Source organism: Cricetulus griseus, chromosome 6 (genome assembly GCF_003668045.3).
Source record: "Cricetulus griseus strain 17A/GY chromosome 6, alternate assembly CriGri-PICRH-1.0, whole genome shotgun sequence".
NCBI classification, from domain to species: domain Eukaryota; kingdom Metazoa; phylum Chordata; class Mammalia; order Rodentia; family Cricetidae; genus Cricetulus; species Cricetulus griseus.
In genome coordinates this window covers 64,294,090-64,320,937 of record NC_048599.1, presented here as the reverse complement: position 1 = coordinate 64,320,937, position 26,848 = coordinate 64,294,090, and the positions used below count along the sequence as shown (strand labels likewise).

Below are 26,848 nucleotides of genomic sequence, written 5' to 3'. Positions count from 1 at the left end.
AAAAACAAAAACCTGTTAGTGTGCAACCCTCACTGAATTAAAAACAGTAACACTGAAAGGAATAGGTACTTCATGGCATCCTCGTGTATATGTGTGATACCTGGCTTTCATATGTTCTCCTCCCTCTGCCTCCCTTGTGTAAGTTCTCCCTAGTTAGGCCAGCTTCTGCTTTATAACATGGATTCCCACTGCGGGATGTTTGTATATGTGAAGATATATTGCTGTGATTGGCAATCACAGCTGAATTGGCAATACTAAAAGCTGAATAGCTAATAGCGAGGCAGGAGGTACAGATGGAGTTTCTGGAGAGAGAAAGGAAGAGGAGATGTACAAAAGATGCCAGGAGACACTGAGAGGAACAGGAGGTGCAAGATGGAAGAGAGGTAATGCCACATGATAGAATGTAAATTAATATAAATGGGCCAATTTGAGTTATAAGAGCTAGTTAAGAACAAGCCTAAGCTATAGGCTGAGCTTTCATAATTAATACGTCTCTGTATCACTATTAGAGAGCTGGCTGATAGGACAGAAAAAGATTTGTTACATATGGCATCCAATGTGGGGCACATATTTCCATATGGGACCTGAGGAAGCCTAAAAAGAAGAGCTCCAAACATATAAATACAGAGCTAGATGTGGATTCCTAGTTCCATAGTCTCTCAGGCTGGTCACAGCACACAGAGACACAGCTCCCCGCTTCTGCCTGCAGCCTGGAGTCACTCCCCAGAGTTATGTGCCAGCACCATGCACTAAGCTGAGCCAAGTGTCAGCTGACATGGCAGTTTAAATTTGTCTCACATTGTCAGAGAATGACATTGGATGCTCAGTAAAGCCAGGTCGAGACATGGAAAACCTCTAAAAAGATACTGTATGTTATAAAATGTGCTTAGATGCTGAAGAAAGAAAAGAAAATGAGTACAGACAGTCATAGAAAACAATAGTTTAAAAATAACACGACGTCTTTAAAGAGAATAAAGTAATATTAAAAAAAGAAAAAAGCCTTAATAAAGATAGGAAATACACAGGGTATTTGGATCCTGTATGGTGTTTTGCTGACTTTGAATTTTTTTAATGCTAATGAACAGAGTATGACAACTGCTGAGAGACATTGGATTGTGGAAGGGACTGCTGAATCAGACCACCCACATACTTTATGTCTGGGCTTCAAAATGGAAATTGGACAAAGTGTTGCATTTGGGGAGAGGCTATGTGTTTGTTTCCATAGGAAACAAAAAGCTACAGATTACTTCAAAGTTAATTGAATTTGACAGGAAAACACCTGAGGATCTTGGCTACAGACATGAGGGAAAAAGCCAAGAAAGACTACAGGACAGGTGATATAGAAGCTGATCCCTCGACATGGGAATAACCCTGAGACTGGATGAGACACGATAAAGCTCGTTGGTTATAGAGTCCTCATGACTTAGTATTACATACCATCCTTTCATATGGATAGATATTTATATTATAGTTTGGTTATACAATTCAAATGGACTTAGGAAGTTGACAGATGCCTTTTACATGCTCAATATAAAACAAAAAATCATCTTTAGCTGACTTGTACACACTGCACATTCCATACTTGTGTTAATACAGATAAATGTTACCTTTAAAAGTTTATGTGCTTTCAGAAAAAAAAAAAAAAAAAAAGGACCAGACACCAATAAAAACAAGTAGCTGAGGTAATCCAGCCTCTCAGAATACCTCTGTTGCAGTTTCCTCAAAATTTTGCATTCAGAACAACTTTAAAGTTGCCAGCTGAGATGGTCCAGCCTCACAGACTATCCAGCCAGAACTTCACATAAGACTTACATTTTTCCATCACACCAAGACTGGACAACAGCTAGCTCTCTCAGGACTTGACCATTATCCCAATTTTCTTAGAGTGCCCTAAAGATGCCATCACCTCCAGGGTAGCAGGAAGTAGTCTAGAGAACATGATGTCCCCAGTCCCAAAAGGTAAGGTGGGTGGTGTTTGGTCATTCAGTGGGTTATGGATGTTTATTACTGCTAAGGGGGATTGGTTATAAGTTGTTACTGGTCATGGTCAGGAGAAAAAAGGAGATTAGATTCAGAGATCTGTTTCTGAAGGGAAATAAAGAGAAATGTAGTACAGAAATGATGACATAAAGGAGTGAATTGTTGAGTCTACTTTTGAACAACCACTAGTCTCATATTTTACTTTGGTATGGATTTCTTAAACTGACTCAAATTTAAGGTTATTTTTGTTATACTGTATAGATTTCTCTTCTTGTTTAAGGTATTGTACATATGCAGCTCATTTAAAAATGTAAAGCTTTAGTCCTTGAAAGCTATTTAGGATAACAAAGAAAGACAGGTTAGTGGTTAGTCACCTAAAACAATCAAACTTATAGTCATGATATGTTTTCAAGGCCATACAGAGATATATTTTAGATAGAAAGAGGGCCTTCAAACACTTCAAAGACCTTCAGGATATGGCATTTAAAATGTTTTAATAACAAGGCTTTTCATGACAATGAGACACATCTGTTCCTGACAGTACCAATTTACTTCAAAAAAGATGATGGATGGGCATCAAAGAACTTTCATATTGGATTTGCTTTTATTTCGGTAGAGCTAGCCATTTGGGCAAGCAATTAACCTCAACTGCTGACAGTATACTGCTCAAACTGGACAAGCAGGACACAAAAGGAGACTGCCAAACTTTGCCAAGACAAGGTAGGACAGCCCTGATTCACATAAAAGTCTGTCAGATATTCTATGCCTGTAGGCTGAAGACAGATGCCCCAATGTTGCAGAGGAACCTTGGGTGACTGTCCAGAAAGCCAGCTGTTTCTGTTATTTCTATATTTTTGAAAGTTGCTTGCTCTGCACTTCCAAGTAATACTATATCCTCCTCAGGTCTTTAATGAAGCTAAAGACCAGATAGTTACAGTTTTCCTTGCTATCAAATTCAGATAGAAACTTACATAAGAGATATAAAGTTTATAGTGTTAAGAAACATAAAAGCTTAATTTGTTTATCTAAGAAAATGTTTTGAGGTCTAAAAAGTTGAAGACCAGATAGTTTTCCTTGCTACCAAAATTCAGAAAAAAAAAAACTTGGATAAGGAATATAAATTTTATAGGGTTGAGACATAAAAGCTTTTTTTCTTTTTTCAATCTAAGAAAATGTGTTGAGGTCTAAAAAGATAATTTTGGGTTGGTAATACAAGTTAGGATAAAAAGTAAATTAGGCACAAAAGTTTGGACTCACCAAGATGGGATAGATAATGAAATATTTTCTCTGAATTTGCCAAATACAGATAGACTGAACATTGTAAATTTTATTCTTACCTGATACTTGTTCTTATTGTATGTAGTTTTACTGTTAGAGTTAAAGCCTTTTCTTTTTCTTTAGACAAAAAGGGGAAAATGTTGTGGGATATCTGTACACTGTGTGAAGATGAATTGCTGTGATTAGTGTAATAAAAAGATGAACAGCCAATCTAAGCTAAGCAGGAGGTATAGGTGGCATTTCCAGGGAAAGAAAGGAAGAGGAGGAGAAGTTAGGCACACAAGAGACTCCAGGTAAAAGATGGAAGAAAGGTAATGCCACATGATAGAATGTAGATTAAAATAAATGGGTTAATTTAAGTTATAAGAGCTAGTTAGGAACAAGCCTAAGCTATTGGCTAAGCTTTTACACTTAATAAGAAGTTTCCATGTCATTATTTGGGAACTGGCTTGTGGGACAGAGAAAGATTTGTTATAGATCCCATCACCCTACTTCCCACTTTCCTTAAGATATCTTCCTCCTGTCCCATGATCCCTGCTCTATGTCCCCCCCCACACACACACACCTACACATAATTTAATTTCCATGTTCTGTATATAGAAAAGAAGAAGCTATGTTTGTCTTTCTGATTCTGGCTTATGTTATTTAGCATAATGATTTCCAATTACATATACTTTCTGAGGGTGGATTTCTGGAAAAATTTCAGGAAATCTTTGGAATAGTAGCCACTAAAAGAATTGTGACTACTTTAAACTCATCACTAGTATAATACCACTGGTACATTTGGGCCAATTTCTCATCTTCAGAGTATTTAACAAGTAGTTTTGAATCCAAGTAGCCCAGTAGCTAGTACATGCACTTGGGAGGTAGAGGCAGTTCAGGCCAGCTTAGGCACACAAGGCACATTTCAGATTAGTTTGCAGAGAATGACACCTTAGCTCAAAATAATAAGAACAACAAAAAAAAGTTAAAAACCCAAGTAGATGTTACCAACTGCTGCTATGTATTTTATGGTGGTCATTCCCTGACTTCACAAACAACTTTAAAAAGGCTCTAAGAGACCTGTTGAAAGGCATGTCTGTTATAACAGCCTATCACAATGATAGCTCTACTTAATGCATTCTTAAGCCTCCTTAAAAATAGCCTTGTGGTTTAATAATCATATTTTATACTGAGCAACATATCCTAGGATACAGTTTAAGTTTAATATAAATCACCGTGCTAAGCATTCAAAGTTCTCACTTTTTTTTAGCTTCTAATATTAACTTCAGGACAAAGAAACATATCCTATTGTACAGAGGAGACTGGTGTGGATTTCAGCTATATGTGATGAAATTAAGTTCCCATCACACCTGATGCTCTGTATTCCTTTACCTACCTTCCCCAGAATAGTACTCGGTTGGGACGATGTTTTCATCCCATATAATTTTCTCAGTTGGATACAAAGGCATCTGATTCAGCTGCTGTATTTGAGAGATGCGACGTTCATGGCGTGATACCTGAAGGAAGGAAACAGGTTTGTGCACAACATGAGTGACACTGCAGTTTACTCAAAGCAACCAAGAGAGGCTCATTATGCACAGAGTGAATAATTCCTGGCCTTTCAGTTACTGGGTCACTTTAATGACAAGAAGAAGAGGTATCAATCAAATGTACTAGAACTAAATCCCAGCACCTCCATTTATAAGGAAGTTACTAGAAGCTTCTTAATCTTAGTTCCTTTCTTAATAAAACAGGTGAAGTGTCACTGTCTATCAGGGTTCTATGAAAATGAGACTGAATATTGTAAATTGTATCAAACTCCCTGGTACATACCAAGAGTTTAAGAACTGTAGCAGCTATGTAAAAATCAAACAAACTCCCTCAACAAAAATTCTGAGTACTAGATTTAATTTTCACATTTCTATTAAGAATCTCATATAATCTGAGAAAGTTTATTAATCCCCTAGTCTGAATCTTTTCCACTGTAAGATGAGAGATGGGGTAAGCTGTTCTTTCCCTTCACTAATGATCTCTACATACAGTTAACATCAGAGTTGCCCTCCTCACACATAAACAAGTCTGTTTTCTAATTAACAATGCCAAAATGGCACTGGTTTTTCTGAGAAAGAGCCCAGGGAAAGGTCTGTATTTCTTTTGTTCATAAAAACTTTTAGTATTGGTACCAAGAGCCTGACTCAAAAGAGATTTTACATTGTCAAAAAAGAGCTCAGAGAGTTTTTAGGAAGCATCTGCAGTTATAGACAGTGACAAGTGACTTGTAGGAGTACAGGCAAAGATAGCAATATAAGACACACACTTCAGAGAGTAAACATGCAAGTAAAAAACTATTTTCCATACTGGAGCTAATTTAAAATGCTCCCCATGGCTTTGTCCCCAAATGACACTCAAACACCTGTCACTAAGCTTTAAACACCTGTTACAAATAGTTTCTTGTCTCTGCTCCCCAAATTTAGCATATCATCATCTTTCAACAGTACAGGATTAGATTCTACATCATGTATTGCAAATATAAGCTTGGAAAATAAATCACAGAATGTTACACTTAGTATGGTTCAATATACATAAGAAAAATCAATAGATACATGCTTATTTATTTATTTGTTGTTTGTGCACAAATGTCTGAAATAGCTGAACAGCTACTCAATCTTATACCAATAAAGGAAACACACACACACACACACACACACACACACACACACACACACACACGCGCATGCCTGCACACGAAATCCCAAACTATCATTTTAAATACTTTTTGCCTGCCCCCCTACCCTCGAAATAATAGGAAAACTGGCCAGATCAAGGCTGGTAAGAAGGCAGTGAATATACTCATCAAACTGTTAGCGGCAATCTACACACTTTGGAGGATAACCAGGTAGCCTCTTTTTCAACAACATCAAATAACCAGTTCCTGGTTCAGATTAATGTTCACTCATGGGTACACACACACACCAGTAGCAGCAACAGCAGCAATATCTGTAAAAGTGAAAATTGCCAACAACGTAAAGAGCCATTAGCTAGTGACATGTTTAAATAGTCACCTGTTCTAGAAAATATTGTACTGGAGGGAGAAGGTGTTCTTATACTACACACTGGATTAAATCCCCAAACAAGGTGAAATGAAAACAGTATTAAGTTTTTTGAAGTTCTAGAATTACCAGAGCTCTGGTGCTGGTGACCAATGTATAGTATTGAATATACTGATTGTATAAGCAAGCACTCTTATCACTGAACGGCATGGCCTGACTTGAATTTTGACCTCGAGAGCTCTAAATTACAGCAATAAAATGTACTCCACCAATATTCAGGTAATTCAATCATATCTATATATTTTTTCCTGAAAACTTTCGAAGGATGTAGATACAGAGTTTACAGTGTTTACTTCTTGGCAACCGGAGGCCAAGGCCAAGCGGACAAGTTCTTCATTCCTTTACTTTAACCACTGTGGAATTGTATATTATTTATGAAATAAAACAAACCCAATTCGAAAAACCTAAACAATGACAACAGTAGTAACAGCAAAAAGCCCCCGCTTCAACAAAAACTATGTTTCTATAAAGCAACACAAAACTAGAAAAAAATAGCAGCTTAAAAATTAAAGCCCCTCATCACCAAAACTGACTGAAAAATGTTTAGAATTTTTAAGCTACTTAGGGATAATTTATTGTATTTTTAAATTACTAAACTTATAGTATCAAGGTTATGGCCTAATACTGAATGCATCATGTTTGAAAAATCACCTTTACAAAAACCATATGACCACGGTTATCCACATGCACTGTGTCTAACCATGGTCTCCATTAACTCTGCACCCTCAGAACATGAGTCCACTGTAACACAGAAGTTGGTCTGTGATATAATGAGTTCCTGCCTTAAGGGAGCTGAAAGGTATGAAAGGGCGAGAAAATAAATAAATGAAAAACAAGCCTGACCAAAATCAATCAATCAGTCAATCAACCAATCAATCAGTCAATCAAATAATTCAAGGTCGAGGTAAATTACTGAATCTGTACTCTAGAAGTCAATACTGTTTATATCCCTATGAGTGATTCAAAAAGGTAGTAAAAGCCACAGGAGAAATGCTGAGAACATTAATATTTACCAGCAATTCTAGAAGAAATTCTTTATCAAAAGTTGTGTCTTCATTTTTAGGGAGAGTTGGCAAGAGGCAGAGGTACGATGCCACCTGGTGGAGTGTGTTTGAACTGCAGAATGGAGAATATTTTATTCAGATCAATTAATTTTACTCTTGAAACATATTTTCCTACTCTTATCTTAAAAAGTAAATAGAACCCTAGACCATAGACAGTAAACAAATTAACAACAACAAAAACTAAAAGCAGGCATTAAAACTTCTGAAGCATTTTCATGGGACCTAAAATTCACTGAAGGGATGTGCAAGGACAACACTTGTTTGCTGCACTAACTTGATACGGAAGGCCATGGCCCAGCAGTTTGGGATGTGGTGCCTCCTCCCTCCCACATGCAGGACTACCTAAAGCCAGTTTCATCAAGATGAAATGGAGGATGTTTCTATGGGAAAAGTTACCAACACTGGACTCTTACAGAAACATTAAAAAAAAAAGTATGTACAAGATTCAAAGTATGTATTTTGCATGTAATTTTCTACTTGAATGAATGATAAATTATGCCTATTTTATTAATAGTATTTTTTCTTTTATGAACCAAAAATGTTTTTCTCATGTCATTTTATATCACGCTTCTCTTTTACATTCAAATCCCCAGTACTGCTTATCTATTTTCAATCTTTTTGTTTTTTCAGGCCAAATAAATGATGTAGAACACTTAATAGCTTTTTACATTGGCTGTGTAATGCACTGAAAATTCAGCAGCAATGTAATCAAGAAGCAGTACATGCCTGTAGATACTAGAAGATCGATGACTGTTTAAGAACATAGTAAATATAGAATAAGATATTAACTATTGTTTTCCAAAAACATACAGTAGTAGATTCATACTAGATAGTATTATTGATATTATATACATTAAAATCACAAAATTTTCCTAGGTCATAACTCTAATACCAAATGTGAAGCTTAACTGGTCAGTGTTATATTCTGCTTATGGTTAGTGACATTTGGTCAGATCAATGTCCTGCTCAAAGAAGAATTTCACCCCTTTCCAAGGAAAAGATGAATAATTATGTTTAAGTGACTCAAGAATTCCTAATGGCTAGAGATAAGTGCCAGTTGTGAGGTTACCAGAGGGCCTAAAGCACTATAAAAGGAAACAAGTAACCAGGAAAAGAAAATCCCAACAGCAAGACACTAACAGAGGATGTTGTTCTTTTCATGTCGTTTTACCTGAGAGGCCCAAAAAACTTGACCAAGGAATCCCGGGCATCTACTTCTGCCACATTGGAAAGAGCAAAGTCATAGAGTTCGGGGAAATGTGCAAAAGCAGCTCTCTAGAAAAAAAGCAAAACCATCAACAGTTAATGCATCAATACAACCACCCATAATTCCTAGGCCATGTGGGGGAATAGTTTGTTGTTTAGTCTCCATAGGGTGTGTACTTTCATTTCTCTTGCCGTTCATTGATATGCAGCTTTATTCTATTAGGTTAGATAAAATACATGGTATTATTTCATTTTCTTATATTTGTTGAGGCTTGCTTTTTGTCTTAATATGTGAAATATTTTGAAAAATATTCCAGGAGCTGCAGGGACAAATGTGTGAACTTTAGTGTTCACACTAAATACTTTGTAGATATTTATTAAATCCATTTGATTTGTGATTTCAATAAGCAAATAAACGAATAAATATTCACTACTCCTTATGTTTGTCTTCTATGTGATCCCTGTGTCATTAAACTGGAAGCATGCTATGCAACAGGGAAAGCATCAATTGTTCTAGCAGAAAAACAACAGCATCTGTGGTTAGTGCTCCCTCCCCACCACTGCTGGGGAGTGAGTCCAAGGCCTTGTGCATGCTAAGGAAGCACTCTACCAGAGCTATACCCTCAGCTTCCTGTGATCCCAACACATGAAAAGGGCATGCATATTAGCTTCCTTGGCAGAAAATCGTAGTTTATTACTAAGAACCAGCCAAACACTACTGAAAGAAAGCCCCAGGGGATACTGTACTGGAGATTAATCCAAGGGAGAAGCTGAAAATACAGCATGCTTCTAATTGACTGATCTCTGGGAAGATAAGCCTGGCAAGGAGCATCCTGGCCAATCTAGAGTAAACAACAAGACAGCTGCACTGTGGTAATTTGACAGACTGAGGTAACAGTCCTTGTCTTCTCTCGTACCTCTGTGTTACAGAAAAGAACCAGAAGTTCTTGTACCATGGCAGATGGCACAGAATGTCACCAAAGGTAGAGGTAAGCATGCCATGAAATTGCTACAAACAACTACAATGTGACCCTAAAACCAAGCCTGAGAGTAAGGAACCTACATCAAGAAAAGAATAAGTTAGCTCTAAAAGACCCACATCAAGAAGCCTGGAGCCTCTGTCAATATCGAAATAGTCATCACACTTGCCTATGTTAAAAGAATGGGCCACATGCACACTGGCTGGCTGTGTCACTTCAAGGACAGAGGCAAGAGGGCAAAGGCACTGCTGCTCTGAAGAAGGCAAAAAGAGATGTCTGAGCTCACTCATCTCCCAAAAAGATGTGGCACCTTAGTGCTCCATGTCACTCATGCAGCATTTGGGAAAAAGGACGATAACCAGTGAGAAAGCAGGACTGACTTAAGGACTGACTATGAAAGAAAGTTTGAATTAAGCATGACACAATGACATTGTTATTCTTCAGAGACACTGTAAAATAATTTAGTTTCTTTAAACTGACAAAACGAGAATGTTAATTAATCTAGAATGTCAACTTGATGGGGTTTAGAATGAGCAAGGAAACAAACTGCTGGGCATCATGAGATTATGCAGATAACTTTCACAGAGGTGGGGAGATCCACCATAGCTGTGTGTAGCACCATCCCATGGGCTGGGGCCCTGGACTAAATAAAAAGGAGAAAATGGTGGGACACCAGCCTTCACCTCTGCGTTCTCACTCTGGCTGCATGTGAAACCTGCCCCACACTCCTGACACCATGACTCCCTGCCAAGAACTTAGTTGTCATCCTTGGAACTAAAAGCTAAAATAAACCCTTCCTTCTTTAAGTTGCTATAGACTGGGTGTTTCACCATAGCAACACGACAAGTAACTGGTAGACTGGTGTGGCTGTAACCCCAGCACTCAAGAGGCTAAGGCAAGAGGATTGCAAGTTCAGGCCAGACTGGACTACATAACAAGACCACATTTCTCAAAAATAATAAATAAATAAACAGAGTGACAGAAAACAAAGAGACTTTGGGGGCCTATTTATGCTATACTGGTAAACTTTATTCCTATGATATGTACTTATTATAAAAGTATATACATATATAAGTATATAAATATATGAAAATGACATCTAAAAATAAAAATATGTATCATAATTCACCTTGTCACAGGTATGGGTGTGTCTCTGTGTGTCCCTGCAAGCATCATGGCAGGCAGGGAAACAAACCTTGAAGAGATGAGGATGAAAATTTGGCTCAGCCTGACTTAGTCAGTTTGGATCAAACTTCTAGACCGTCTAATCCCAGGCGGTTTATTGTAATCATATTTATAAACACAGTAGAATTTGGAAAAAAGTTTCCAGATAATAATCATTCAAATTCCCGGTGTACAATAAAGCTTAATATGTGACTACACAGAAACTCCTTTGCAAAGTACATGTGACCATGAAGATGGGTTCTATAGCCTAAGAGCCTAGGATCTGGTGTGTTCTCTGATGGAGACAGTATAGAAATCAGCAGGCCATAAAGTACATGATATGCCTCCCCTCAGGATAGCTTCTAGTAACTGGGAGCTAAGGTCTTGGGAGGGAGAGTCTGGAATAATTATTCTGGAGGATTTGGGCAAGATCTGGCTCTACAGATACCAAAAGGTCACCAGGTCATTTGCATCATTTAGTCTCAACTTTCTGGATGAAATCCAGCTATTTTACTTTCTCTACTGAAGAGATGCCCCTTTGTGTTTTATAACATTCCTGATTTCCCTAGTGCTTATCTGTTAGCACAAGGACCTGTACACATAGGCTGACTCAGATTTCAGAGTATCAAATACCAGCACACAGATTGATTTAGAGGTTTCTGATAGACTATGAAAGTCATTTATTTCATAAATTCATCAAAAATGAGCAAGTTTAAAATTTGAGGGTGAAAACAACATTAATACCACTTTTATTTGCATATTACAAAACGTAAGTCATAGAATGACTCAACAGGAAGGAACACAAGAAAAGGTATACTGCATTTTATTTACCTGTAGAGATGTAATTCTGTCATAGTGAATTGTGGTCATCTCATTTTCCGTCAGAGCATTTCCAGTCTGGTCGTTAATTTCAAAGCCAGTATAGAACTTCAACATGTCTAAAAGCTGGAGGAATTCATTTACATTAATAAACTATTTGCTAAAAATAATAAAAAGTATGTTTTTCAGGGGTTAAAAATCTCAGAATGTAGCATTACACAACAAATACTTAAGAACACACTCAAATATATTTAACTTATGTGAAAATAAAATGTTTTATGACTAAATTGTTAAGCCTACTTCATACACATAGTCCACTCCTACAGAGAAGAAATTAAAGTGCAAACTCAGTACAACAGAGGAATTTTCCACATCAGATGACCCTGTGGCCACATCCATGAGGAACTGCCTTGACTGATGACTAATGTGGGAAGGCCCAGCCAAAGGTGGTGACAACATCCCTAGGCAGATAGGTCTGGGCTGCTTAAGAAAGCTACCTAAGCATGAGCCAAAAATCAATTGCCTGTCACTTTTGTAATAGGCAAGAGCAAGCCATGGTACTACGACACAATTCATTTGCAGTTAATGCTTCTTATCTACTATATTCCACAGTGGTTACTCACATAAAATTAAAATATGTAAACACATGAGACTACATTTTCAAAGCCATAATTTAGCTTAGTAATAAAAGAACATATAGTTAACATACAAGTTAGGTAATTACTAGAGTTGTATAGGTGCATTCTGATATGTATAAAACATTCAAGTCAATATTCTAGAATTTTGCTTTGGCTCATGCCCTGGTACTTCCAGATGCATGGTAAAACAAAGATCAATTTAAATGATTACGAGTGTCAGATCCACTAGGGCTCACTTGGGAAAACAGATGGCCATCCTCTTCTCTGTGAACAAGACTGGAAAGGTAACAGTGAACCAAAAGGTGGGAGTCATCCAGGATGGTATTAAACCAGCGCCTTGTGGGGAGCAGAGCCTGGGAAAGATAACAGCATAGTGTTCATTTTGCATGTATTCTCTGCAGCTACAGATAAAATCTACTACTATTTCACACAAAGTGGATATCACAAAACACCCTCCTGCATGCCCAGACACCTGGCATATAAAACAAAGGGTCTCACCTACGCTGTAAACAAAACTAAAACAAGAAACACTCAGAGGCAATGCTTTTCCTTTTAAAAACAATGGTGGCACAACTTAGAAGATAAAAATAGTAAGAGCTGACATAGGAAGAATCTCACAGATCACCTTGTCTACAAGTTTTTAAACAAAATCTATGTGAAATTCCAGCATACCCTGCATATAATTATAAAAGCAAAGCTCTTCTCTATTTCCTGTTCCCACTTCCCTTATGGCAGCAATGAGAAACTGAGACAGACAGTTTGACAACTACTTATCAATAACATCATTGAATAGACAAAGTTACTCAGATCTGACATAGTCAGAGGATTTAAATTAGTCACTTAGAGTTACCTATAAATAAAATTCTCAAGAATAATAGTTTTAACACTCATTTCAAACCAATGGACAGATTTTCTTTCAATTTCCTACATTAGGGAGGAAAACAAAATGGATTTCTCTGAACTACATCAACTTTATATCTGAACTCTCCATAAGAATCCTGTGCCTAACAGTATGACACCTTTAAAATCTTAATTTTAAAAGGTGAAGCAACCCAGGCAAATAGGACAGTTAGCACAAAACCTCAAGGAATCAAACCCTGTGACTTTCTTGTCTACATAAAACCCTGAAATACAAACAGGCTGTTTCAAGTAAGTATTTCAGATGCAGTTGTAGTTTGATCTTAGACAGTTAAAAAAAAAAAAAAAAAAAAAAAGCAAGTCACTATATATATATTTCTTACCTCTAGATCAATCATAAGTTCGATGAATCTTTCACAGTAATGAACTTTGTCCATAGTGACAGCCTCTAAACATGAGAGAAACATGTTAGAATTTTACCAAGCCATTCTGTGCGCTATTTCTTAAAACTGGAAGCTATTAAATAATTTAAACAAAATCATTTGTCTTATTCTATGTAACTGAACTATGATTCAGAATAAGAATCACTAATATTTTTTTAAAGGCACACCATCATTATTTAGTACTACTAATATGAGAAAATGACTGGGTCAGAGTGCATTCTAATAATCTGATATACAAATAATGACGTGTAAATTATTTATAGCTTGAAATTAATTCTATGTGTATGAGTGTTTGCCTACATGTATGTATGTGCACCATGGCCTGCAGAAGACAGAAGATGACATCAGGTCCTCTAGAATTAGAGTTATAAAAGGTGAGCTGTTGTGTACATTCTGGGAGCTGAACCTGGATCCTTTGCAAGAGCAGCAAATGCTCTAACTCATGAGCCATCCCTCCAGTTTTAATAACTATGTTTTTAAAAAATCAAAGGCAGTTTTTAATAGAAGTCAGTTTTGTATTGTTTGTTTCACTTTCCTTAGTATCATATATCAAACTCATAAAAATTCTCATGAATAAACACATACATCATATATGTGCATATTATAGACATATATAGTGTATATATGATATACGATACATATACACATATATGATATATATAACTAACTTTGAAGTTGTAAATATATACACCAAAGAAAGAATATGTTTCCACTGTCCATGTATGACTTTTTGTAATTTTAAGAGGGGATTATATTGGTTTAGAAAGTATATTAACTTTGACATGAAAATGTCAATGACACATAGAAAAATATAAATTTTTTAAAAATTGTAACACTGATGGTATTCATGAACATAATGTGCTTTTTTTGAAAAAAATCACTTTTAAATAGTAACAGCCTTGTGAAATAAAATATTTTCTGGATATAAGTTTTTATTTTTTCTTAATACCAGGAAATGGTATTAAGCTTACCCTCTAAAACCATGGTGTCAACAATTGTTTCTACTGACATATAGTTTTTTTAACCACTGCTTTGCTAAGACTCTAAGCAATGACTAACCAAGTATATATCTATAAATACCAACCCATACATGCTTAAAAATGCATTTATTTATTTGTAATATACAGAAAATGGAAGGTTAAATTTATTCAAGTTTTTACCTACTGTATGAAAATGCTAACTGTAGTTTCTTCCGAGAACTTTTCCAGTTGCTATCTACCTATTATGCTAAATCAGTAGATTTTAATATCTGGAAGAGACATTAAACATCTACTCTAGATACTCATTTTCTAAGTAATAAACTGAGGAAAAGAAAAAGCAAGCTGATGAAGATGGAGAATGAGAACCTGATTTTCTGACCTTATCCTAGGCTACAGGGCTCTTAGGAATAAAGCCAGGTGGATCAGCTCATAGAATCTTAGCACTCTGGATGATATAGCAAGAGGAACACACATTCAGGGCTAGCCTGAGCTACATATTGAGTTTCTGGACACTATGTTCTGTACAGAAAGATCTAACAAAATAACAAGCAAACAAACAACCCCCCCCAAACAAAAACAACAAAAATCCTCAAAGCAACCAATAAACCTACCAGCCAAAACTCACAATTGATTAGAATGTACAAGGCCCTATGATTGATAAACTAAAGAATTTAAGAGAGCTATGTTTAAATTAAATCCTTTCAAAAACTAAAACTTGGTGGCTGTTCAAGAATTTCTTTTGGTCTAAAACTAAAAATTAAGCTCTGTATTCTCTATCTTTATAGCTTGAAAAAATTGGCAACGGTCAGGTTAAAAATCAGAATACAAAGCTTGGTACATAAGCTCTGCTCTGGCAGACAAAGGTGCAACCAGTAAAATCCTCTCCTAACAGTGCACTTGGCAGCCTAGTCTCTATACCTGCATGTATTTTGCACACAAACACTTCTCTGAATGATGCACCTACCAATTTGGCATCTTTAGAACTCTACCTTCATGGAGTTACATACAGGTATACCCTGTTCCAACAAAAGAGTAAGTTTATGTTCCCTGAAACAACCAAACTTAAATAGTTTCTATTTGACATATTCCCAGTTAGAACTGGATAAGTAACATAGGAAACCAATTTGGTCTGAACTAGTTTTGGGTGTGTATATAGTAAATCAAAGCAGTGTCCTCAAGTTAACTTATTAGATGAATCCTTTATTTACCCCCTTATGCCTAGGCATAATTCAGTGTATGTATGATTAATAGGAGATGTGTTACTGGAAGAGACATGTGCAGAAGAGACATGATTATAAGACCTAATCTAATAAAATGGAGAACCACTTTCTCTATGCCCTTTAGTAACCAAAAAAGAAACGCACAAACAATAAAATTGGGCTCTTGGTAATCTTCACTCATGTGGTCCACTGGTCCCTGCAGTGTATACTGATCTTTATTTTAAATGACATTTCCTTGCTACATTTGCAAATCTGTATGAGCACTTATTTAAATTTTCTAAATAAGAGGTTAAGAACCTGGAAGTACCTCATCCTGACTACAACAATCAGTAAAGTAACACATATATGAAGAAAGAAAATTAATGAGCACGACCAAATGTTCTAAGAACTATGATACACAGTTGAGAAATCAAACCTAAGAACCCACAAGTTAGGAACTGAGATAAAATTCAAAGGCGCCCACAATTTATTTAGTAAAACTGTAGAAAATTCAAACCTTGAGAAGAACCAGACACTCAAACACAAGACATTTAGACATTTAGAATTGACCAGAGATGGACACCAAGCCCCCAAGCCAATGGAGGCTGAGAACAAGCTTGAAGCTATTCTGAAATCTGAGACAGCAGACTTAAACAAACAAGTCAGAAGAGAAAAAGGAAGCCACTACAAGGATGGGGAGGGGGCAGGGAGTAGCGAGCTCAGTCACAGACAGCTTACCTAGCAAGTGCAAAGTCACAAATCCAATTCTAATACAAAGTAAACAAACAAAACCTCCACAGTACTTTAATAATGGGAATAATTCATCAAAATGGCACAATAAAAGAACTTCATATGCACTATACTGCTTAGGTTTTATTTTCAGCTTGACTCAACCTAGAGCTACTTGGAAGAAAGAATTTCACACCGAGGGACTGTCCTGTGGGTATGTCTATGAGAGAATGCAACTGAAATCGCTACGAGATTCTATCTTCATCAAGTCAGAATGCTATCACCTACACAGACAGATCGGTGAGATGGCTTAGTGGGTAAAGGCACATGCCACTGAGTCTAAAGATCTGAGGTCACTCCCAGTCAACATTTTAGGAGAGAACTGACTCCACAAAGCAATCTTCTGATTTCCACAAGCATGCAGCATACACACCCAAATAATCCTACAAAATGAAGCCAAAATAAACATACAAAACAAATGAATGCTGACATGGGCACACCGTGTCAAGGACTCCCATGCCCCAGCTTCTGGGAGTGACAAAGTCTTCTGGTGAGACTCAGAAGGATGGCAGTTTTCCTCAGGTCTTCATCTCCTGGGTATCAACAGCCTAAAGACTAAACCCCCACTGAGATTGCTTCTACTGAGATTAGCTAAGTCAGCTTCCTTGATGCAATTATATACCATAAACCCTGCCTCCATGTTCAACAGTATATAATAACATGTTGAACTTCCAGGTGCTGTAGATTCTCCATCAGACAGCCCAGTACACCCGAACCCTGCTTTTCTGTGTCCATGTGCTTGTCTTTCCTTTGTTCCCTTGCCACTTGAGTCACGCTAGTCCCTTCAGCCATGCTGGACATGGCACCAATCGATGGATGGATGGATGTTTAAAAGGGAAAAAAAAAAGAAAATGATGACAAAAAAAAATTGCTAGTAAGCATGTACAGAAAGATGAACTTTCATTTATTACTTAGAGATTTATGCTAACTGCTACAGCCATATGGAAGTCAGTGTAGAGGTTTCTCAAAACTACAAAAAGAACTACCATAACCCAGCCATACCATTCCTGGGTATATATCCAAAGCACTTGTAAGTCCCACTGCTGAGACACAAGTAGATATTATTGCTGCACTGTTCATAACAGTTATTAAATTCAACCAATGATATCCTTCAACAGATGAATGGACTGAAAACATGTAGTAAATATGCACAAAAGAACTATATTCAGCCATAAAGAAAAATGAAATTATAATATCTGAAAGAAAATGGATGAAACTGGGAGTTGTTACACGAAATAAGCAAGATGCAGAAAGACAAACACATTTTCTCTCATACGAAGAACGTAGGTATAAACTTGTATACATACAAACATACAGTATATATGCATGCATATGGGTGTGCATGTGAGCATGTGTCTTACGTGTGTTTAGGTCACCCTTGAGAAAGGAAAAGACCTTTGGAGGGATGGGGCCAACTGAATACATGTGATATGAAATTTGAAGGGAAGATATTTTGGGGAGGAAGATAGATCAGCAAGCGAGGCACAGGAGGAATGAGGGATGACAGTTAGGGAGGAAAATGAATGAGAATAAAGTACATATGACAATTCCAGGATGAGCCCCATTACATTGTATGCTAACTTAAAACGATCAAAGAAACATGGGTAAAGATGGACTTGACCCATCTTATTTTGTAGGTTATCGTCTCATAAACCCTCTTATCCCTCCTCCACAGAAATCTCAGCACTTGAAAACACTATTCAGCACTGTAGTATAAAAAAGCAAATGAGGTCTATAAACACCTTATTCACTATTGTCCCCAGCATCCTGCAGAGAACACGGGCCTGGTAAGCAAATACAAAATGTTTACTAACTAAACGAACATTTCAATAACTGTGCTGGTACTTTAGTAACCCTCCAAGGTAATCCCAACACTCAGGCTGGCAATATACAGGATATAGAAAAGACATACATTTGCTATTACAATTTTAAATCACTCTAGGAGTAGTGTTACAGTAGAAGTGAGCAAATTCCAGGAGGGCAACTACATAATAATGTACAGTGAGCTGAGTAAAGCCGGCCAGTTACCAGAAAGTGGGATGGACTTCAGCACGGAAATAAACTTCTGGATGAGCTGGGAAAGAAACCGTCTTTCTTGGTAGGCCCTAAAAAAAAAAAAAAAAAAAAATCAAACAGTAACCCAATTATTTCTGAGTAATTAAAAAGCAAATTTAAACAACGAGCTATTCAAGTGCTTGCTCTCCGATATTGAGCACATAGCATCTCTTTGCAAATACACAGGAAGAAAGGAACAGCCACATTATTGGCCTGATTGGCCTACTTAGTACCTCCTCTAGTAATTTTAAGTTTCCACTTAAATTCAGGGGTCAGCAGTACATAGGATGGCTCAAAATTCTATCTATACTGTCTTAAAAGTCTAATTTAGGGGGCTGGAGAGATGGCTGAGCCTTTAAGAACACTTGCTGCTCTTCCAGAGGACTAGGGTTCAGTACCCAGCACCTACATGGTGGTTCACAACTATCTGTAACTCCAGGTCCAGGAGATCTGATGCACTCTTCTGGGCTCCAATGGCAATGAATGCAAGTGGTGCACTTACATACATGCAGGCAAAACACTCATAGATAAATTAAAAAAAAAAAATCTTATGTTTAACTAGGCATGGTAGTATATGCCTTTAATCTCTGTACTCAGGAAGCAGAAGCAAGAGGACCTCTGTGAATTCATGGCCACCCTGGTCTACACAGTGAGTTTCAGGTCAACTAGAGTGAGGCACATGGTGAGACTCTATACAAAAAAAATCAAAAAACAAAAACCAAAACAAACAAAATAATGTTGTTAAATTGACAGGAGCAACTTTATAGCTTAATACGTTTACAGTAGCAAATACAGTGAGAGTATTACAATGGCTGAAGATTTAAACATTAGTTTAAAAATCAAGTTCCTACTGCTTCCTGAATTATCCATCAATTAACAAACCCATCAGGTACTGGATAGTTGCAAATGCTTATGAAAGCCCTGCCAGAAATGCAAAGAGGAGTGATCAAATGTACTTGGGAATGGGGAGATAGATCAATGGGTAAAGTACAAGCCTGAAGACCTGAGCTTGGGTCCCTAGCACCCATGTAAAAAGGGGGGGGGGGGTTCGCAACTGTAATACTAGTGTGGAGAGGTGGAGACATGAGGATCCAGGGAAGTGGCTACACATTCAGAGACAGACCTTACTCAAAACAACAGAGCAATAGAGGAAAACACCTAACATTGGCCCATTGGCCTTGGGCTCCCAAGCATACACATGAACACACTGCAGATCTCTAAAAAATACTCATAATAATCTAACTAAAAACATTTATTAATTATTTGAATTTAGCACTAGATAAAAGGAAGCAATAAATTACAGTGTCATGACCCACAAGCCTAGTATGGAAGAAAGCTTTGCCCACATACTGTTCTCTTGCTTCTGGGTCCATCTTTTCATCATTCTTTTTAATCAAGTTCCAGAATTTTCTTAGCTTTGGTGTCTTTTTTAATTCTAATTCCAATCGTGCCTGAAAGAGAAATATGATACACAACAATCAGTAACACTTGTATTTAAGATGATACTTATTTTGACCATTAGCTAGTCTCTTAATATATGACATGGGATACCCTGAACATAGTAAGACAAAGAGTGAAAACTAAGAAATGAATGTATTTAATTATTATTCAATTCTATATTCTTAATTAAAATAAGATGGGAAGAAACTACCATTAATAATCATTATTATAAGCTCAGCAACTTATTTCTAAAATTGAGAATTTGAGGCTGAAAAAATAAAAGCATGAATGCTTATAAGAATTATCACTGAAATAAAAAAATCTAAGTCTCCAACAATGAGCATAAAAATAATTACCAAGGCTGGACATGTAGCTCAGTGATATATGCTTTGCTTAGCATGTCAAATCTCTGGGCTCAACCCCAAGTGTTGGGGTGCAGGGGCAAGCCCTGCCAAAAGAAGTAAGGAGTAGCTGGCTGAGCAAGGTGTGTACCTATATGCTTGGCACTGATAAAAGGAATACAGGGTCCAGGCCAGGCTACACAAGATCCAATCTCATCAAACAAACAAAAGAAACAAAAAAGTGCTCACATAAGCACATTTTCTCTTGTGGTACTTATCACTGTTTTACTTAGTACTGTTTAGATGTGTCTCACTCTACCAACTGGTACTACTTTTCACTCTTTTACTTAGTGCTGTTTATGTGTGTTTCACTCAGTCAGCTGGTATAGGTGACTGGTCTGTACATCTGAATGTGTACAGAAACAGGAGGAGGAAATAGAATTCTGCATAAAGCACCATATTTAAAACTTGGTAGTTTTTAGTTGATACAGAAGATATGTTAATCTACAAGTAGACATCATTCAGTAAAAATTAATGGAGAAGCAGAAGTAATTAATATTAAACATAATCCAGACATTCTATAACTGTATAAACATCCTAAGCCTGGAAAATAAATGAAATCCAAGTTTACATTTAGCTTCATTTAAATACATACATATATATATATATATATATATATATACACATACATATATATAGCTAACAATTACACTTTACTAAATTATCCTCTTTCTCTTTAAGTTCAATAAACAGACCCTCATTTCACTTTACAATATTAAAATTAAGTGGAACATACATTAGGATGCAGGCAACAATCTTTAAAACTGAAAAAGCTACATTTATAATAAGTTAATACACAGTAAACTCCTAAGGAGGATTTTAGCTGAGACACTTTTTCTGTTCATGTTAAAGTCACTCAGTCTGAACCCACATCTATCACAGGTAACAGATCTATGGAGAATATTCTGAAATAGGTACTTACAGGCTGCAAGCCCATCCACATAGGGAGGGAGATAAGCTGCTGGACTTGACTCCTTATCAAGTCTACTTCCTGTTTAAAGCATGAAGAAAACAAGTTTATATATACTGCAGTTACCTAAGCTCTTAAAGTTCTGGGAGAAAAACATGACATCAATACAGTACTTTAATACTGCTGATATTTACTATGTAGAAGTTCAACAAGGGACTAGAGATGGCTCAGTGACTACAAAGGTTAAGAGCGCTTGCTGCTTTTAGAGAGGACCAGGGTTTGGTTCTCAGCATGCATCTTGAGAGGGTCACAACCATGTGTAACTCCAGCTCCAGGGTATCTGACATCTTCTTCTGGCCTCTGTTGGTACCCACACATGCACATACACTCGATCCTATACAAAATTTCACATTTAAAATGGCAGTTTTCACTATTTGCAGATTTCATATTCAAAAATTCACTTATTAACAAAAAAGTATTTGTAAGCCCCCAGATTAATACTCCCGGCAGTAATCACAAAGAGCACAAAACAGCAGAAGCTTTAAGTTACCCCAGGTACCTGTCTTCCCTGAGGCTATTACCTCTCTGCTTCAGTTCCAGCTATCATATACCAGTAAGTGTCCTTTCTTGGATGTGGTGCTATGTTTTTATCATCATCTCTAGTTGGTGATTTCACCCTTTTAATATGAATCCCCAAAACAAGGCTGAAGTGCTATCTAAAGTTCATAGGTATAATACACTCAATACACTGCCTTATCTTCTTTTAGATTTATTATTATTATTATTATTATTTTATTATTATTATTAGTGTGTGTGTGTGTGTGTGTGTGTGTGTGTGTGTGTGTGTGTGTGTGTGTATGTGTGTGTGTGTGTGTGTGTACCTCAGAATGCCAGAAGAGGACATAAGATCTCCTGGAGCTGGAATTACAGATAATTAAAAGTAACCCTACAAGTAGTACTGGGAACAGACCTCAGGTCCTCTAGAAGAGCACCAAATGCTCTTAACCATTCAGCCATCACTCTAGCCCATGCTATGTGTCTTATACAAAAAAAATATGTGTATTCGATAAATTGCATTTAATAACAGTGATGATGATGGAGAACTTACAAATGATCAAAATTACACATTAAGTAGGATATCTTTAAACAGAAACAAGCATATTAAAGGTTATGACCTGGTAAGATGTGATACACACATAATATTCCAGCACTAAGGAGGCTGAGGCAGAAGTATGAGTTGAAGGCTAGTGTGGGCTACACTGAAAAATAATGTCTTTAAAAAAAGTTATGTATTTTACAATTTGACAAAAATATTATGATCAGACCTAGAGAACTGGCTCAGGGATATAGAATTTACCTACCATGAGACCTCATGTTCAGTTCCTAGGACAAAATAAATTGAAATAATAATAATAACAACAACAGCAACAACTAGGAGTTTGCAGTAATGTATTTTTCTCCAACAGCCAGAGTAGCTATAGCCTAACTGGTTCAAAGAAGATTGGAAAAAATAAAAAATAAAACTATCACAATAAAAACTAGGTTTTAATTTGGTTAAACCTAGCACCAAACTATTAATACTAATTAAACCCTCTCCTTGATCAATGTCTGATAATGAATTCATAATTTTTTAGTTTTATAAATGTTAATGAGATAATAGTAGTATCTACTGGGTGCATAAACTTTTTGTGTGTCTTCATAAGACCTAAGCCATCAGATAGTGTATCCATATCTCATAACCACCCATCTATCCAACAGCATTTGGTCTGTAGGATACGAATGCACTCTAGAGTTTCCCACATAGGTCTAATGGCATGATTGATTCAAAAGCATCTGTCTTTAAACAAGTATGTATACACTTTCAGATACTCACAGCGAGGAAGCTGAAGTGAAATACCAGCTACTGGAAATATTTCAATTTTTGTAAGATGATTTCACGAAGGATAAAAATATATCACAAGACATTTCCAAAGACCATAATGGTCTTCATCAGCCAACTTAAAACAAGGCTCTCCTGCTGACTAGCTAGCCTGAGCATGAGACACAACAAAAAATAATGACCCTACATTTTAGCATGAAGATTGTGGCAGACCTCACTATTCAAAATACTTAGTAACCAGATTCTTGGCTGCTCCTCACATTCATGCTCTTTCTTTCACCTTTCATTTTCATTTTCAAGTTTAGATAGGAGAGGAGGAATCAAGTCCAGAACTACCAAAATGAAACCAGGTTTATAAAATGGTCTGAGAGATGCTGAAATGAAGCTTCCAGTATCATCGCTACTCCCTACTACTATAAGCGAAGTGACAGCCTGCAGGTACTCATTTAAAGTCATTTAGAAAATCTGATGGAAAGTAAAATTACCAAGCTGTTGAAGCAATGATCCAGGAAGAGCAGGAGGACGGTCTGCTCATGGAGGGAGAACTCGCCATCAGTCTCGGCTAATGCTGCTTTCAAGATGCACTTAAAAAAGAATGGGAAGTGGTCTGGCTTCTTCTTAAATGTCTGAAAGAATAAAAATTCACTTTTAGCCAGGGTAGGGAGGGAGCGTGGCAGACACCTTTAATCCCAGCACTTGGAAAGCAGAGGCAGGCAGATTTCTAAGTTTGAGGTCAGCCTGGTCTACAGTGAGTTTCAGGTAGCCAGAGCTACATAGAAAAAAAACCCTGTCTGGAAAAACAAACAAAAAACAAATAATTCACTTTGAGCTCTTGCTTGCATTTTTCTTTCTTAAAGAACTAGTGGTGGGGGTTTTATGAAAGGATTAGCAAAATCAAACAATTACCCGGTTATCTGTGTATGTGATAAGAGAAGCAATGCGTATTTCTCATTAATGACAGTAAGTCAAATATAATTTCTCACAGGACTATGGGAGTCTAATGACTTCAATTCTCTTACTTGTTCTTATGTTCATTTTGTCTTATCAAAATTTTGGAATATTTTAATTACTTTGGTTTAAACAAAACAATTACATCTTTGGCAAAACCCATAGTTTTCACGTTGTAATTAATCTCAGGACAGCTTCTCCTGCTCTATACTAGCTGTTGACTCTTAAAATGTAAATAACAGTTGGGCAGTGGTGGTGCAAGCCTTTAATCCCAGCACTTGGGAAGCAGAGGCAGGAGGAAGTCTGTCAATTTGAGGCCAGCCTGGTCAATACAGCGAGTTCCAGGATAGGCTCTAAAGCGACAGAGAAATCCTGTCTCAAACACCCCTCCCCCAACCATAAATAACATAAATATATTCAAGGCCCTGCTACTCACTGCCACAGACAAGTGAAAGAGATGTGTGGCTATTCTAGTTGTTCCATTTATTTCTCTAAGCCAACCTCTACCAACATTTCCATGATACTAATAGCAGTTAAGCTCAAAGGACCCCTATCCTCTGATTCTTTTTCTTTCTGGGGCTTTGCATGCTAAGAAAGTGCTCTACCACTGAACTACATCCCAGCTACTGAGCTGCTTGTAATTGTAATTAACTTCCTTGTTACTTAAAACAGAAGTTTGTACCTAAGGGTCTGGCCTACTGTTCCTCCCCAACTGACATTAATAAAGATATATCTTCAGTCCTGGTCTTCTAACCACCTGATCCTTAGATTTATCTGTTTTACTACTGGAGCACAAAGGTAATTTATACTCCAATACTTAAACTCAAAAACCCTCCACAGTGCCCTCAACTCCTCTATTTGTATCTTCTACAGCAAATGGTACCATCATCTATTTTCAGTTGCCTAAGTTTGGTAAGTTATTGAAGATTAATATACTCTCCGATCGATACTTCAATTATCAAAGCCAATCATTTTTTTTTAATTTTTAAATCTTGTACATTCTCTAACTCTATGATAGTTGTACTTTATATTTTTTTTCTGCAATTTCAGTTACCTGTACCATCTACAGTCTAAAACTATTTTCAACAATACACTGTTCTGAGGAAAGTGATGAAATAGTACTACATTTGGTCCTGAAACCCTACTACCCAATCTATTTGCCCATTAGACACTTCCCCTTCTCAGGGAGCAGAATGATTTCATTTAATCCTTATTTTCTGTAATAATCACTCCACACTACAAAAAAAGTGATCCTGACAATTTAAGTCCAATATTGAATAATCAGTCACTGGTGACCCCTTACATTTATAGATGGAACTTTATCCAAATTACTCCATAGCAAAGTGTGTATATATGTGTATATAGATAAATAGATATGTGTGCGTGTATATATAAGCTACTCTATAGGAAAATGTGTGTGTGTGTGTGTGTTTGTGTGTGTGTGTGTTTATAAGCACTATCATCTGAGGTTAGTGGTATCTATTGGGATCTTGGGATGCATTCCCTGTGCAAAATGAAGGAATTCCTGCACGGTTATTCCTCTATTTCAAACTCTAATCACTAAAGTGGTCTCTGTATCAATTAATGAAATTACTATCTGGCTTTAAAAAAAAAAAATTCTCTCTTCCTTTCTATAATCACTTGAAGCAATTTCCTGAGATCCCTAGGATGTCTTGTAACACCCAAAGTTAACCCATAAGTCCTACCTCCCCAAGTACCAGGTAACTTCCTGGGATTTGGGGAGTTGTAGTTCTTAGAAAATAACAGCAAAGCCTTATGGAAAGGTATGGTGGCTGTATGGGTTTGTCCTTAAATAGCCATGCAACATGTGTCTAGGGGCCACTCAGCTGGAAGTTCCAGGGAATGGTCCTGACCAAAGTCCATTTTGGTCAGTGTTTAATATTTAAATAAAGTTCATTTCAAATCTGGCTCAAAATGGTGGAACTGGTTTTTCTCTGGAGAATCTCAGGATCCATAGTTTAATCTGAGCTCAATATTTGAGAGAAATGTCCATGTTTTAATCTTAACAATTCTAAACTTAATCTTAAACAATTTCTCACTTTTGAAGCCACTTCATCAAAACAGATGACAATTACCATGCTTTCTCTTCATGAAAAAAGAAAATCTACATTCTGAGCCGTAGAAGAAACCGTTAGTACATTAGTAATTTCCAAATGGTAAAAGAAGTCCCAAATTGGAAGGCAGACGGGGTTAAAAGGAAAGTACAGTATAAACACTTGTCAACTTTCATATATTAATCTCCTATAGTTACCAATACAACTTGCACTTTGACAACTCTGATTATAAGTCATTATTATTCATGTTATTCTGTTTCAATCATAACAGAAAAATAACTCTACATTCATATTATTTAAGTCCTAGAAAATTAGCTGGAAGTACTACAATTAGAAAAAAAATAGCATGACCTTTCACACATCTATTCTTTGTCTTACAGTACTTTATCATTAGGTAATCTCCCATTCTAAGGGGACACCTGCTATCAGTGAAAGATTCTGCTACTCTACAATGGCTTAAGTGGGGTCAGAGTGAGAGCTGTGAAGTAATTTATTTATTTATTTTTACCTCCCATGCTGGGACATTTTCTCTGAACTTCTCATTCACCATACAGCAGATGGACATTAAATAGGCCTTGCTGGAAACTTCTGGAGAATAATTCATCCAGAGGTAATTTTCAAGATATTGGCTGTAAAGAGTTAAGAAAAAT

The 26,848-nt window shown here is 36.7% G+C and overlaps 1 protein-coding gene across 1 annotated transcript in view; it reads right to left on the bottom strand.

Moving 5' to 3' along the window:
* Positions 1-26,848, bottom strand: part of Aqr (aquarius intron-binding spliceosomal factor) — a 77,360-nt gene that overhangs the window by 39,060 nt on the left and 11,452 nt on the right. The window contains exons 5-15 of the mRNA XM_027422262.2: positions 26,707-26,827; positions 23,661-23,801; positions 21,309-21,377; positions 19,896-19,996; positions 18,519-18,595; positions 13,463-13,527; positions 12,458-12,574; positions 11,596-11,709; positions 8,586-8,689; positions 7,364-7,466; positions 4,637-4,757 (exon numbers count right to left, since the gene is read on the bottom strand). Coding sequence (XP_027278063.1) covers positions 4,637-4,757; positions 7,364-7,466; positions 8,586-8,689; positions 11,596-11,709; positions 12,458-12,574; positions 13,463-13,527; positions 18,519-18,595; positions 19,896-19,996; positions 21,309-21,377; positions 23,661-23,801; positions 26,707-26,827 — 1,133 coding nt within the window. The remainder of the gene's footprint in view (positions 1-4,636; positions 4,758-7,363; positions 7,467-8,585; positions 8,690-11,595; positions 11,710-12,457; positions 12,575-13,462; positions 13,528-18,518; positions 18,596-19,895; positions 19,997-21,308; positions 21,378-23,660; positions 23,802-26,706; positions 26,828-26,848) is intronic.